At 37.6% G+C, this 17,004-nt stretch overlaps 1 protein-coding gene across 1 annotated transcript in view; it reads right to left on the bottom strand.

Moving 5' to 3' along the window:
- DNAH6 (dynein axonemal heavy chain 6) overlaps positions 1–17,004 on the bottom strand; it is a 5,071,261-nt gene that overhangs the window by 1,329,451 nt on the left and 3,724,806 nt on the right. Inside the window, exon 57 of the mRNA XM_044059309.1 lies at positions 6,140–6,265. Within this exon, the coding sequence (XP_043915244.1) occupies positions 6,140–6,265 (126 nt within the window). The remainder of the gene's footprint in view (positions 1–6,139; positions 6,266–17,004) is intronic.

The following is a 17,004-nucleotide window of genomic DNA, read 5'->3' as shown; positions in this document are numbered from 1 at the left end:
CATCCTGGGCTGTGTACTACATGAACTACAAAATGGACTGGTACCTCATCTAAGTGTCATATTTAATCATAGCCTCACCTCAGGCTTCATGCCCACTGAGTGGCACACAGCTACAGTTATCCCACTCCACAAGGGGGGATCCACCTTGGATCCTGGGAACTACTGCCCCATCAGTCTGATGAACCTGATTTGCAATGCCATGGAACGTATTATTATGGAACTTATAAACAAAGACATTGGCAACCTTCAAACACTGGACCCCACCCAGTTTGGGTTCGCGAAGGGGCGATCTTGTCTCCTGAACCTGATTGACTTCTTCAAATCAGTCTCCAGCGCTGTGGACGAGGGTAAGGCGGTCCACACAGCCTATCTGGACATCGCCAAGGCCTTCTACACCACCCCCCACTCTGGGATCATAGATAAACTTACTAAGCTGGGCATTGATCCCTACGTCACTCGATGGATTTCTAACTAGCTTACTGACAGAACCCACACTGTAAAGTAGCCGACTCCAAATCCAGCTCCAGACAAGTGACAAATGGAGTACCTCAGGGTTCAGTCTTGGTACCGCTCTTGTTTGGCATCAACTTCTCTGAAGTATAGTCCAACACTAAGGGACTCTGGCTAACAAAGTTAGCAGATGACTGCAAACTGGGAGCCATTACTGAATCCCCAAATGATGTGGATATTCTACAAAAGGGCCTTACAGAAACAGATGCTTGGTGCCAGAGCCATGGGTTCAAGCTCAATGCCAAGAAATGTATAGTTATCCCCTTTGGGATAAAACATGTACCTGTGAATTACCATATAAGTGGCAGTACACTAAACACCGAAAGTGTGATAAGAGACTTAGGGACACAGACCTAGAGAAGATGATTCTCCAATGCACATATTAGACAATGGATCAGCCTAAGAGGATGTGGCTGACCTCTGGATTATGCAGGCTGAAATAACTACAACACAGGAAGCCAGACAGTTAAGTGAGTGATCTGAAAAGCAACAAATTGCCACCAAAGGTTCACCTGCTATCAGGTGAGGCAAAAACTGATTTCTGTGACAATGGCAAGGACTCCTTGGTAAGTGTTTTTTTATTATTCCTGTGTTTTGCAGGAGAAGAGCCATCTGGATCAGACTGAGGATCCATACTGTAACTCTGGAAGAAGCAACAAAAGCAGTAAAAGTAGCTGGAGCGAGTTGGTCAGAACGTAAGTTGTCACTGAATGTTCACAAGCAGCACACTTAGACACTCAACACTTTCCTTAGTCTCTACGGACAGAATTATCCTCTCAGTACTGTTCAGACACTCACACATTCACTGACAGCATTAAAATGGCAGGTAGATAATCACAAGGTGAGCATAAGCATTAAAATGACACATTAATTCCAGCCGTTCCTCTGTAAATGTTTTTGCCCTGCAAAATTCAAATTTTACACAAGTAGTACAAAATTTTCCGTAAAATTATCCCAAATACCTTAATAAACATGCTAAGCTAAAAACAGTGGTCCCTGATGGAAAACTTCTGCTTTTGTGAAAAAATATCATGTTTCTTAAAGGAAAATACTGCTTTTAGGAAAAATAGATTAAATGTTATTTTTCTTAAAACAGCAATAATTTCTGAGTAACAGGGCTCCAAAACATAGATTTATCTGCCAGAAATGAAGCTCGTAATCAATTGCTGCTACTGTGAAGCCTATGAAATGCTTCTTCTTAAGATGTAAAGAAAGCATCACTCCGATTGCTTAATCCCCTCCTTGGGATTAGCAGATCAACAGTCAGAATGAAGGAGAGTGTGTGTGTGTGTGTGTGTGTGTGTGTGTGTGTGTGTGTGTGTGTGTGTGTGTGTGTGTGTGTGTGTGTGCATGTGGGGGTGAGGGGGGGGCACAGTATTTTGAAGTTGTCCTGTTGTTTCTTAGGGCAGGAAATAATCCATATAGCTGAAAGGCTACTCTATCAGTGGGAATGATGAACATTATTATTTTCAATTCAAAATTTAGTGACTCCTATAGTTCCCAAAGTAATGTCATTAACAGCTTGTTGAAAATGTGGGTGAACAAATGGGAACCTATTAGATTTAATACACTCTTGATTTTTGCCTGCTCTCCTTTTTGAGTTTCAGTATCATTACCCAACATTTATACAGTAATGCATTCAGTGTACTTCAGATATGAGAGAGCTATCATTTTCAAATCTAAGCCAACATATGCTACCCCAAAAGAAGATGTTACACTTATGCTGTAAACTTTAATTTTGCACTAGAAATTAGAAATATCATTGCAGTTCTAAATTCAAATAATTAAGAGTATGTTGATCTTTTGGGAGAAAATATAGAACACTACTAAACCTATGAATTCATTTAACTTTGCAAAGACGTGCATAACTTTTGTAGCAAATCATTTAACTTTTGTAGTGTTTGGTACTTTCATCTATAAACCAAAATAGATATTTTAAGGATCTCACTGTTGTCAAAATGTTATTTTTCAGGCCTGGCCAAGAATACTTTGTACTTCTTAAAGCAGCTGCAGAACTGCCATCCAAGGGTTTTCATTCATTTGGTCAAAAGCTCAGACAATATCCAAGTCATGTAATATTCAATACTGGCAGTAACTGTATGTGGGTGGTGAGATACAGCATGGCATGGGAATTTGCCCTTTCTTTGCTGTAGCTTGATCCCAGGTTTGGTATGTGGGATGCGGGTGGGAAAAGGGGGGTGGGGGTGCGGGTGCAGCATAAAATAGGTTTTAATTTTTTTTCTTTTTTTTTTTTTTTTTTTTTTATGAATATGTTGGATTTGGTTGTGTGGTTTTTAATGTTTTGGGTTTTAACTGTTTTAGGTTTTCATTGAAACAAACAGAAGCCCATCAAAGCTCTTCTACTTCATGTCATGGCCTCAAGTTAAATGCCAAAAAATGCATAGTCATCCCATTTGGGAAAACCAAAACACCCACGAATTACCACATAGGTGACAGCCCCCTTAATACAGAACAGGTAATAAGAGATCTGGGGACCCAGGCAGATAGTAATCTCTCCTTTGACAATCATATTGCCAAAGTAGTTAGGAAATCCTTCTATGTGGCCCATCTAATTACTAAAGGGTTCGCATCTAGAAATAAAGAGGTTATAGTGCCCCTCTACTTGTCACTTATTAGACCCATCATAGAGTACAATGCCCCATTTGGGATGTACCTCACAAGACACTTCCAACAGCTGGAAAGACCACAAAAGTACCTCACCAAGAGGATTACTGGCCTCAAACATATGTCCTATGCAGCCTGACTGAAAAAACTCTGGCTGTATTCAGTGGCATATCACTTACTCAGAGGTGATCTCTGCCTGACTTACAAAGTCATGTCCAACTCAGAATTGATGGACATGCTCCACCTAAAGAAATCCAAGTCACTGGGAGCCACACGCTCTAGTGAGCTAAACCTCACCACAACAATAAATAGAACATGCTGGAGGGATAGATTCCTGTCACAGAGACTCCCCATGCTTTGGAACAAAATTCCAAATGACATCAGGCAGAGCCCCTCACTAACACTCTTCAAGAGAAACTTTGACGAGTGGATGGGTAACAGAAAATACACCCCTGGGATCACTTCATTGGCTCTGCTTGACAGAGGATCAGTTAATTAATCAATGGGGTGGCAAAAGCCGACACACTCTGGCTAGGCTTATAAATGCCCTCGGGCAGATAGCCTAGTACCTACCTATGAACCTATGAATCAAGAGTCATAAAAAGATAAGCCCATAAACAGTGAACACCACTAAAACTCTGAACATTAATTTAATCCTTTTGGAATACAGAAAGTAGATGTCATGTATCCAAACTATAACTAAGAGCCTATGAGCTTCGGGAGCCTTTTTATTTTATTTTTTTCAGCCTCATTGTAGCATTCAGACACCCATCAATAGGGTTGTGATTGGACTTCTAATGGCTAGTCAATGTTTGCATTTTATTTTGGTCTTCTTCTTTGATCTCTTAACAACTTTTAAAACAGTTAATCTCATTATTCTTAGGGAAATATTTTGATATTGCTGTATTTCTCTGATACCATCTTGAAATGCTTTGCTCTCTACCTTTGAGATGTACTTATACAGCTGTGCTGTGTGTTAACACATCCTCTCACTAATTTCTGCCCTGTGGAGGATCGCAAGGCTCTATCTTAAGTCTATTGTTACTTATCATGTATATGCTGTCTTTTAAAATTCATTAAAAGGACAGTTCTGTGTAATCCTTTCCAGCCATCTGTTTTCCTTATATTCACTTCAAATTGATTACATGTAATAGTGAGGCACTCACCTTTCATAGTATTTTAAGTGATTCTTCTACTCATTCCTTGTCTCACAGTGCTGTATACTGTGGCAAAAGGTTGGAATTTGTATCTAAAGTACAAAACTTCAGACTGATTCTCAATGACATGTCAGGAGGACCAAGTATCAATAATAGACAGGTGGTGCAGTAGTGCAGATGTTAGCACTATTGCTTCAAAGCAAGAGGTTCTCTGGTTCGATTCTCAGCTGGGGTACCTTCTGTGTGGAGTCTGCATGTCCTCCCTGCATTCACTTGGGTTTCCTTTGGGTGCTCCAGTTTCCTCCCACATTTCAAAGACATGCATCTGGAGTGTTTCTCCCCAGACCTCTACTGAAAATTGGTTCTGTCCCAGTTGGACTTTCTCAGTAAACAAATGTTAAATAAATAAATAACTACATAAATAAATAAATAAAATAGACAAGTCATGTTCACCAAGAGGTTTCTATATTTGTCCATGCCTTAGTCTCTTCACATCTTAATTACTGCTATGCTGTTTACCTCGGGCAATCATACACCAAAGTCAGTTGACTACTAGTGGTTCAAAAGTCTGCTGCATCATTATTTTACTAGGATACCTCATTATCCCAGTATTACTCCCATCCTCCAAGGTCTGCACTTGCTTATGCATCTTCATATAGTGCTTAAAATCTTAGCGTTCCCATTTTTATTTATACATTATGGGGGTCATTCCTAGATAAAGGAGCTGCTGGTTTCCTATTGCTAAGGCTAATACCTCAATGTGGTCATCCTGGAACTGCAAGGAATTTAAAAGTTGCAGTCTGAAACTTCCGATGTAGAGTAATTGGCATTTTTGTTCTGTACAACTGGAATCTATTACCACAGTAACTTCAGGAGTTCTCCACATTAGCTAGTTTTAAATGTACATAATATGGATTTATTTGACATGCGCCCCTTCTACCACAATCCACTGTAATATATCACTGTTTTTATCTATGAAATTTTTTAAGTAAATATGTTTTATTGCATTATGCTTATCATTTTGTAGCAGATTAATGAATATTAATTGTAAACTGAATAGTTTTATTATATCTTACCAAATCATACCTGACATTTCAATACACAGTATTCTTTCAGAATCCTTTCTGAATTTAGGCCTCACTCCACAAAAGCTGGTAGCAACATTTTGGCATCCTGATATGTATTTGGCTACACCTTCTATATTATGTTTCACAACTTTTTTCTGCTTAACCTATAATGCTCATTGCCTACAACACATGCAAATACTCAATATGTGGCTAATAATCATGGTTCTTCCTCAGAATTCATTGCCCGACTATATTAAAAATTATTTATGAAGCCTCTAAGAATGCTTACTTGATTATTTAAAATATCACAACACATGAACAAATGTAAGTTACCAAGTCAGTCTAAATGAATATGTAATGGCCAGCTTTAGCACAATCTTGCTCACAACTACAATGTATTCAAAAGGTTTTCAGTTCTGCTTAGCTGTAAGTTTTCTAGGAAAGTGTCACAGTGAATACTCAGAATAAAACGTTCTTGCATATGAGGGCTTAAAATGGTTCCCTACACTTAGCTCATAATAAAAGCTTATGGACAGCAAAAAAAGTATGCTCATAGGACATCATGGAAATAGACATCTGACTACACTGTTCTGAATGAACTATATTAATGCAGAGCATCATCAGGTTGTCATGAAGGCAATGACATTTTGAGAATGGATGTTATCAACTAATCATTTAATTTTAGTATCAGGCTTTATAAAAATGCATAAAAAATAATTGACAAGTCTAACACGATAAACAAAAGCAATTAAAGATGATTATATATACATATATACATACCTCCTCTAGTAGCACAGGTAAGCCAAGTCGGATAGCATTTTCTAAGGTTCGCAAGAAACCAGAATCTGTAAGCTTTATTACCTTGAGGCCATTTTTTATTTCTTTGTTACGTATCCATCGATTTGCCTGTTCAAAAAAAAAAGACAACTTGAACATATCATAAAGAATGTTGATTTTTTTTAAATAAACCTGTGCAAATAAATTATTATTCCACTGTCAATAGCCTTCATCAAAATAAATGCAAGAAGTCAAATGCGTTACATTCAAATGCTTCCCCTATGCGGAAGACTATGTTTTTTTGTTTACTCTTTTACCCACAACCAAAACATAATTTTTCCAGTATTTTTGTCAATGTCCATTTTCCATTGTATCTGATTTCATATACGTCTTTCAGTCCATATAGTCCATGTTACATAGAATATGATTCTGTCCATTTTCTTAGTTTCATTCTGGAATCTTGCCCCATAAAGACCATACTCTATCATGTCCATGTTTAACATTTCAAAATTTAAATAACTTTTAATTAAGTCATGTTTACATACTTCTTTCCACAGTTTTTGAATTCTATCAAATTTAAAAAAACATGTTCTGTAGTTTCCAATTATTTACATTTATTATATATTATATCTTGTTTTCTCTTGTATGGCATACCTGCCCCGACTGGTAATTTTCCTATGGGCAACCTCCACAAAAAAATCATTGCATTCTTTATTTCTTTTATAATTTCTGTATCTTACCATTACTGCTTCTTGTCTGTTTCTAACTCTTTCCATGGCTCCATCACATTAAAGGATATCATAATGTTAACACACTATTCTTTCCAGTTCTTTTCTATCATACTCTTTTTCAATTTCCACAATACAATTTAGTGCAAAATTCTTTCATTTCTTCATTAATAGCACTTTTACTTCTTTTTTTCATTTCCATTTTTTCCCACATTTCTCTATATTTACAACACATTATTGTTTCTGTCAAATGTTTATTAATTTTCATTATTCCTTTTAGTACCTTATACATACTTAAAGAGGCTGCATTCACAACTGGATTTATCAGCCCCAATCCCTCTTGTTCATCTTTCATATACAAAATTCCCCTCTTAACCGTGTTCAGTCCTGACCCCAAACAAATGAAAAAAATTGTCTGCATAATTTCTTTCTCATACTTCACTGGCATCATATAAACATTGACAATATAAGCTATTTTACCTGTTATTATGGTGTTTATTAAATGTGCTTTCTTTTTGTATTAAAACTTATGTATCTTCCAGAATGTAATCATGTGTTTGATTCCTTTAATAACTTTATTTCATTGTTCCTCTCTGTATTCTGTCCTTCCAAATACCATTCCTAAAATATCTATACTCTCTTTATTATATTCCACACCTCCTATAATAATTTCATACCCAAATCCTTTGCTTTTCTCTTTATTTATGCTTAAAACATTTTTCTTCAACCGTGTACTCAATTTTTCATTATATTTTTTCATCCAGACTTTATTTTTTGCTATTACTACAATATCATCAGCAAAAGTATATTTTATTGTAACTGTATCTCCTCCATCATTCTGTATCCTCCCTTACTTAGCATTTTATTAATTTCCATTACTATGTGTTCATGATTCTAGCAAAGATCATACTGCTCGCAGGACATCCTCATTTTATACCACACTGTATTTTCAAATCTTCCCCAATCCAACCATTTACATTCAATTTCACATAATTATTTTCCTATACTGATTTAATTACTTGTAATTGTTTTCACTTATGTTGTATGATTGTAAAATTCCCCATAATACTTTATACTGAATATTATCACATGCCTTACAAACATCACCTATCACAATTTTTCTTTCCACTTCTTTATTAATATCATCAATTACTTCACTTATTATCCACAACAGGTCGACTCCCCTTTCCTTTTCTCCTAGGTAAATTCTGATCAAACAGTCTTTCTATTTTACATTGTACTCTTTTAGTTACTATTCTCATGGAAATTTTATACTCTATGTTATTCAGTGTAACTGGTCTTCATTTTTTAATTTAATCTTTATCTCCTTTCTTTAAAATAAATTTTATCACACCTGTGAACATTTCTTTATACTTAATTCCTCTTTCTAGCCACTCATTCATTACTTCTATAAATACCATTTTTGCCAGTCATACATTTCTTTATACATATTATATTCAATCCCATTCAAACCTGTAGCTGAACTAACATTAATACCTTCATGATCTCGTTCAACTCATTTATATTTATTTTTCTCTCTAAATATTGATTATATTCCTTATTTAATTTTTCACTACTACACATTTGTTCTATGTTAAACTTCTTTTTACTACATAAATCTAATGCATATTCTTTTTACTACATAAATCTAGTCCATATTCTTTAATTATTTCATATATTTCACATTGTTTTCTAAACTTCTTTCCCTTCTTTAATTTCTAATTCACTTATTATCTTTCTCTCGTTTAGTATCTTACACAAGTATGATGCTAACTCTTTTTTCACTTGTAAGCAATAATTTTGCTTATATAACAATTTCTTAATCTTTTCCTGAATTCTTCTATATAATTCTTTTCCTTTTTCATAAAACTATTTTTTTCTTCTCTATCAAGTTTTTAAATATTTTTTGACTTAATATTTTGTATTCCATTTTTTTTCTTTTTTCCTGTTTTTCTATACATTCAAAAATACTTCTTTGTAGTTTTTTAATTGAGTCCACCATATTGTCCAGTTTTTGTAAAAAATCTCTCATACTGATATGTTGTTGCCATAATTCTGAAATTTCTTTTCTTGCTCCTGAATCTCTTTTTCATTTATTATTTTTATGATGCCTTTTCCTATTTTAATATATTCATCATTTTCATGAATTCTTATCCAAATCACCACAGGGTCAGATAACCCCTTATATTTAATTCCTTTTGGTGTAATTTGTAGTCCTTCAGATATCAAGAAATAATCAATTTCTGTGTTCATTTAATTTCTACTGTAAGTCCAGTGTTTATTTTCCCATAATTTTAATTTTCATGATTTCAGTAACCATTTTAACATCACAACTATTCTTTTTATTTCTCAAATCACAATTAAAGTCACCTGTCATTACTATATCCATGTTAACACAGACATAATTGGGTATAATTTTAAACATTGTTTCTCTTTCTTTTCTGTCACATATGCATATAAAGCTATTAGTCTATATGCGTATTTTTCCATCTTATATCCACTACTGTTATTTGCCCCAGTTCTACTATTGTAATATCCAAAATTTTTATATTTTCTTGGCATAGTACACATATACCTGAACATGTTTCTTTGCTTATATTCAGAATAACAGTACCATTCCAAAGTTTTTCTATTTGCACCCTTTCTTATAGGTTCATAGGTAGGTACTAGGCTATCAGCCCGAGGGCCAAAGCAAGCCTACCCAACAGTGTATTGGCTTCCACCACCCATGTATTGTTAAATTCCTGCCCCTCTACTGAAGCAGTGTCCCAGACATAATCCCTGGGGTGAACTTTCTATCACCCATCCACTTATCAAGGTTTTTCTTGAATAATGCTAATGATGAGCTCTGCTTGTTGTAGATGGGAATTTTGTTCCAGAGCATGGGAAGTCTCTGGGACAAGAATCTATCCCGCCAGCATGTCCTATTTATTGTTGTGGTAATGTTTAGGTCCCTAGAGCATTTGGCTCGGGGAGATTGGGATTTCTTCAAGTGGAGCATGTCCAGCAATTCCGGGTTTGACATAGCTTTGTATGTCAGACAGAGGTCTCCTTGGAGTAAGCGGTACGCAACCAAGTAGAGTTTGAGTTTCTTGAGCCGGTCAGCATAGGGCAATTGTTTGAGGCCAGCAATCCTCTTGGTGAGGTACTTTTGGGGCCTCTCAAGTTGTTGTAGGTGTCTTGTAAGGTACATCCCAAATGGGGCATTGTATTCAATGAGGGGTCTGATAAGTGATGAGTAGAGGGGAACGATGACTTTCTTATTCCTAGATGCAAATCCTTTTGTGATTAGGTGGGCCACGTAGAAAGATTTTCTGACCACTGTGGCAATATGGTTATCAAAGGAGAGGTTACTATCCACTTGGGTCCCAAGGTCTCTAATCACACTTTCTGTATTAAGTGAACTTCCCCCTATTTGGTAATTCATGGGTACCATGTTTTTACCAAAGGGGATAACAATGCACTTTTTGGCATTTAGCTTGAGGCCATGATGTTAACACCAGGTGTCTGTCTCATTGACGCCCTTTTGCAGAATGTCTATGTCAGCAAGGGAATTGATAATTGCACCTAGTTTGCAGGCATCTGCGAATTTGGTTAACCATAGACCCTTGGTGTTTGCTTGTACTGCAGAGAAGTATATACCAAATAGGAGGGGTCCCAAGACTGAACACCACCTGTCACTGATTTGGAGTTGGATCCATGAACCAGTTGGCCACCCATCTCGTGACGTAAGGGTTTATGTTAAGGTTGATGAGTTTATCTATGATTCCTGAATGAGGGATAGTGTTGAAGGCTTTAGCGAGGTCGAGGTAGGCTGTGTGGACTACCCTGCCCTTGTCTATGGCCTTAGTAACTGTTTCAAAGAAGTCTACCAGGTTTAGAAGACATGCCATACCTTTTACAAATCCAAACTGGGTAGCATCCAGAGTTTGGAGGTTACCAATGTCTTTGTTTATGAGTTCCATGATGACACGCTCCATGGCCTTGCAGACCAGGCTTGTCAGGCTAATAGGTCTATAGTTCCCGGGGTCTGTGGAGGTTCCTCCTTTGTGGAGTGGGATAACTTTTGCTGTGCACAATTCTGTGTGCACATAGCCTGTGGTGAGGCTTTGACTGAACATGGATTTTAGGTGTGTGTGTGTGGGGGGGGGGTTGTTTATTTTGCAGTTCATGTAAGACGTAGCCTGGGATGTTGTTCAGTCCCATGGATGCTGTGTTTTTGACTTTAGAGAGTGCCATTTTTACCTGTGTGTTTGTGATTACCTGGGCTTTACAACCATCTGGTATAGTTATAGGCCCTTTGGGGGGTGAGGGAGGAGTAAAGTTTGCACTAAACCTATCTGCCAATATGTTGGCAATATCAGTTGGCTCTGTATATTCTGTGCCATTCTGTTGTAGCTCAGTGCAGATCTGGGTGTTGCCATGGAGGTTCTTGACATAGCTAAAGAATGCCTTGTGGTTGTCTTTGAAAACCGTGGCAGTTTTTCTTTCAAAATTAGCTCTGGATGATTTTATGAGGGATCTTAGTTTTTTTACTGAGGCCCATCAGTGAGTTCCTCCATACCTGGGTTTTTACTCTCCTTTGCAACAGTTTTTTCTTTCTGTTGTAGAGTTTGTTAATGGCAGAGGAAGAGCAGATCGGTTTCCTTTTTTTGGAGGATAGCTTCTTGGTTTTGTTGGAGATAGCATGATCCATGCACTCATGCAGGTGCTTGTAGAGTGCATTTGTGTAGGATTCAGCAGTTATGACTGTATTGACTGTGTTATCCATCTGCAGGGGCATCGTGAGGTTAGTCACCTCAGTTTTGAGTAGCGTGAAGTTCGCTTTGGAAAAATGTTTTATGATGGTTTCCTTGTGTGGGGGTGGGATCAGCATGTGGATATCTAGGGTGATTAGTTTATGGTCTGATCTAATAAGCGAGGAGTTGATCTTGGGCGTTGAGCACCGTTCACGCATGTTGGTGATGACCAGGCCCAGAATATTGTTGCCCCTGGTGGAGGTGTTGACTAGTTGATCCAGGGCATTAGAGTTAATAAATTACAGGAATCGTTGAGCAAGGGGGTTATTACAAGAGTAGTTTTCCCAGTTTATGTTAGGCTACTTGAAATCGCCCATTATTATGGTGTTTGGTTGGACCCTCATTTGTTTCCAATGTCTCCAGGAATGAAGAGTGAGGGTCCTGGGTCATGGTAGGGGGATCTATAACAAGATACAATTTGGAATGCATTTTTGCCCTGGGTTAGTCGCACTTGGATGATTTCAGAGGGATCGTGTTTTGCAACTAGCCTGGAGGTGTGGATGTCCTTGATAAATATGGACATACCTTCACCCTTCGTGTTTCAGTCTGGGTTTTGTAGCCAAAACGTGTGGTATGAATTATAGCCTGGTAGTGTTGGGGTGCTCTCGGGAGCCTTGAACCAAGTCTCAGTCACTGCACAGATATCGATTTTCTCCATTTTGAGGAGTGCCTGGAGTGAGTGCATTTTGAGGTTTAGACTCCTAGCATTGAGTAACATTGCCCTCAGTTTTTTGTTACCTGTAGTTCTTATGGTGGTGGGTTTGTTTTTTGAGCCTTGCCTAAAAAGGCACTATAGGGGCAGCATGAGCCTTGGCCAGTATCCTGAATCCCAGGGGTGACAGGTGCAGGCAATCTCTGGTGAAGCATCGTGGCCTGTCAAGCATGTCATCCCAGGCAGACAGATACTGGATCCCCTTTGAATGACACCAGAAGCTTAGCCAATTGTTGAAATTGATCATCTTATCCTTGTACTGTGGTAGCATTTTTGGTGAAGGTAGGATGCTACTCATATACTTGCCTGGGCTACAAGATCAGAGTGCTCTTCCATGTCTCTTTTCAGGTAGTTCAGGGAGGTACATCTTAGGTCATTTACACCGACATGGACTATGACAGAGTCATATTTGTACTTGCCTTGTAGTGGCCTGAGTGCATGCGTTATGTGGCGGATTCTGGCAGCTGACAGTAACCTTCTCTTTGTCCAGCCTGGTGAGTAGGACATCAGTGTGCCTGACTATAGAGTCACCTATCACTAGTGTGTTGGGTATGTTGTTTTGCCTTATGGGCTGTGGTTGTGTAGCACACCAAGTTTGTGGGCTATGTGTTGTTTGGGGTATGTTGGTGGGAGGAGGTTGCTTATGTGTCTGCTTTGGAGGTCTCTGTTGCCTAGGCAGATTTAGATTTTTAATCAGAGCTGCCGTATATGTCTTGGTGTTTCTATGTGTGGGTTTTGGAGGTGTTGGTTTATTTGGTCTATGTGTTATGAGTGGGGTGTTGCGATTTGTTACCTTCTCCTCATGACTGTCTTTTCCAGTCTTGGTTGGAGAGAGCTTTGCCTCTAGATTGGTTGTATAAGTGCATCTCTCGCAAGTGTTAGTGTTTGGTGGTAGGAAGAGAGGGTTGCCTGTGTACATGAGGCAGTTGTAGCATTGCCTCAAGATGCCCAAGCTCATCAGGTAGGTTGGAGAGTACACCAGAAGCTGTCTCTTGGACATGCCTGAATAAGTAGGGAAGTATAAATACTACTCCGTTCTGGCAGATGCAGGGGTTGAGTGCTTAGCATTCTTCTGTTAGCATTCTAATGTCTTGTAACACTTTTACTTGACCATCTACTGCAGCACACCATTGTAAAATACTAATTCTTCTCTTAATATTCTTCATACTGTTCATGTTCAAAGCTAATATTTTCAGCTTTATACAACAGCTACTAGAATAATCTTCTTATACCTTACTTTCTTATTCTCTCTTACCATTATATTTTTAAATTTTCTTTCTTTCCCTTGCTCTCTTTCCTGTTGAATTTTTCTTGCCTTCTACTATATGCCACTCTGACTCTTCTTCACTTGTTTTATCTTTGCATCTTTTCTTTCTCTTTGTCTTTTCCTTTAAATTTAAATACAATTTCTGTGTGTTTTTTTCTTGTTGTGCTGTGTGTTCTTGTATAGCATTCTTTTATAACTCTTTTTCTTGTATAATTTCATTTTCTTGTATTTATACCTCACATTCTAACCATGAATGTCCTATATCACCACATTTCTTTGCATTATTACCTGTCTGACCACATAAATAACATCTTTTTTGCGACATTCATTAATTAAATCACTTTTTCCACAAAAATAACAAGTATTTGGTTGTTATCTGTATTTCACAAAACCTCTATTGCCATGCACATTAATAATACTAGATATGTCTATCACATTGCCATTTTCCATTTTTTAAAATTAATCCACATTCCCAACTCCCAGTCCATTATCCTCTTTCATCATAGATTTTGGTAGTGTCCACCACTTCTTTACATATTGTTAACAAATATTCTCTCAGTTCTTTTGCGTCCACTTCAGTTCCAAACTGAATCGAAAGTTTTTTTTGTTGTTGTTGTTTGTTTGTTTGCCTGAAAAAGGCTTGCACAACATATTTTGACCATGGAAAGTATGGTTTCTTTTTTTTTATAGACCCCCAAAAAGTTTTCCATAGTCTGACCAGTTTCAAAAAACAAGTCGTAAAAAGTTTCTTTGTTAATTGAAATGAAAGCTCTTACCTCTTCAGCTTTTACTCACAGAGGTGCAATAACATTATCCCATACCTCATATCTGCCCAGGCCTTTTTCTTTTTTTACTGGTCACCCAAACAACATATTTTTTTCTTTACTTCCTTCATTTCTGTCTTCTCCTTAGCTTCTTCTTCCACCATTTAAGCATAGTACTTTTTTCTGGAACCTTGTCTGTTGCTTTTTCCTTCTCTTCTATTTTTCCATACTGTTACTCCATGATATAGCAGTTCCACTTTCTGTCTCACTCTGGTTAACTAGCTCCTCCAGATACTCATCCCACAAACCTCCCAACTGGAGGGTAGAAATAAAACATTTTTCTGCCATTTCTGCCATTTCAAACAAGTTTTTCTGGAAATTTTCTTATGACTCCATCTCCACCACTGCATTTAGTTCTATCTCTTTCCCAATCTCCTTACCATCAGCAGACATTTTATCTGCTCCCACATCACTGAAAACATTTCTGGTAGTGATTCTACCATTTTTTTCTTCATTTTCAACAATTTAACTTCCAAGCTGCCTTGCCTCTCAGCAGCCATGTTTCTCCCTGTTCTTCCTGGCTACCTCTGTGTCTGGACAGGAAATAGGAAGTCATGATGTGTAACACCCAATCTCTTCCCCCTACTGCAAAGAGTAGGGGAAGTTCCGGAATGCACTGGACACATTTCTCCATCTAATAGAAATACTGCCTCAACTCCCCCCTAAAAAGTGGCCACTAGCCCAGTTAATAAAGGATAAATAAAAAAATTGCACTAACCATCACACTAACTACTCATCTTTACAATTGACGCTTCCTACAAGAATCACTACATTATCTGCCAATCACTTCATTAACAAAGACTAAACATTGCATGTTTCTGCAATTCCCTCTCTGACATGACATTTGCAAATAAAACTACATGGTTTGCTATCAACAAAATTACTTCTAATATTTGCATTACATGGGTTGAGTGTTTCTGTTCTTCACTGCCATATCCACTTACTTGTTGAGCTGGTGCAGCTCAGGTGGATGGAAAAGATCCCACGGCACTAGTTAAAAAGATAGCCTAGTGGGACTAACCCAGTCAACAAAGAATAAAAAAAAATAAAAAAATAAATAAATAAAATTTGCACTCCACAGCTGCACAACCACAAAGCCATAACTATAGAGCTATCGCCACTACAAAGGCAACACTGACCAGAACAAAAGTAAAGAGATGACAACCCGTGACATATCACAAACAAGTAAACTGAATGAGGAATCAGTATTTACAAATGCACCCCCACACAAACAGCAAATGCTTAAATGTTTCTATAAAACTATATTTATTCTAGAAAGAACTCAAAACAGGAGAAGCTGTAATCTTGAAACTAAAGCATGAGAGTTGCTAACTCAAATGCAGCTCACTATGGACTGACTTTCCTGCAGATCCTTTAAGCAGCAAGCAGCTGTGTTTATAATGCAAAATCTAAATTGCCACTTTTCCTGCTGATTTCACTTTAGTGAAGAACTAGAATTATGTGCACAAACAAAAAACAGAGAACAGTCATTACTTCCTTTCCAGGACTCGCAGTAATGAGTGGCAGCAAAAAAAAAAAGTAAAAGATTTAACATTTCTTTTAAGGTCCCATACTAAAGAGTGACTGCAACAAAGTAAAATAGGTAGCATTTCTCTATTCCTTTTTAGGACTTGTTCTACCAAGCAGTTTCTGTAGAACTCATAACACTTCTTTCTCTCACCAGTCTCACATTACCAGGTGGGATGTGACTGCATTCAGAACACAAGATAAAGTCAGCAAGTCCTTTTCACAGAATTTTTGTCCTGGTAAAGGACAGAAACTATTAAATCGGTAAAAAATGAACCAAAGTCTCTCTCACACAGTCTCCTGCAAATGTACAGGAGCAAGGGCTGTTTAATCAAGGATGTAACTCAAGAACAAGTCTTTCTCCAGATTTCCAACTCTCATGTTGAGTCAGTTTTGTAGCTCAGAACTAAAGCCGACTATGAGATAAAACACAAACTGTAAGGAACTTGAGGTACACCTTCTGGGCATAAAACACTGCTCAATGAAACAAAAGTCTCTTACCACTGGCTTTGACTTACATAATACCAAAGGTGCCTTTTGACAACCAAAAACTATTGCAGGTAATAATCTCTGGTAAAACAGTTCTTTACGTAACACCTTCACACAAGCTGAGCATACTTCTCTGGTTCATCTCTCTGAAAGGGAAATATGGCTTCCAGTCTCTGAAACCTCAACTGGTGGTTACTGTCACATGGAATATAGATTCCCAATAACTAGTGCACCTCTAACTCCTCCAGAATCCTCCAGAGCTACCTTTTCAAGACCTCTTTTCTCCATGACTTCTTGACTTCTGACATTTTGTCTGTGGCCTTGTCCTACAAAGGCATTTGCCTTCCTTTGCATCTGATTTCATATAGGAGTTTTCTATCAAAATGATGAATGGAGATGCTCCGCAGATGGAAAATTGAAAGACGGATGTTCTATTTTCCTTGTTGCTAAATATTTCCATGTAGGTTCATATCATGAAATGCACAGTGCATTCACTGATATGAACTCAGAGTACTGTACAGA

The sequence above is a fragment of the Protopterus annectens genome, chromosome 17.part0 (genome assembly GCF_019279795.1).
Source record: "Protopterus annectens isolate FY-2018-M chromosome 17.part0, PAN1.0, whole genome shotgun sequence".
Lineage (NCBI taxonomy): Eukaryota > Metazoa > Chordata > Ceratodontiformes > Protopteridae > Protopterus > Protopterus annectens.
The sequence above is the reverse complement of the archived record's forward strand: the minus strand, read 5'-3'. Positions and strand labels throughout refer to the sequence as shown.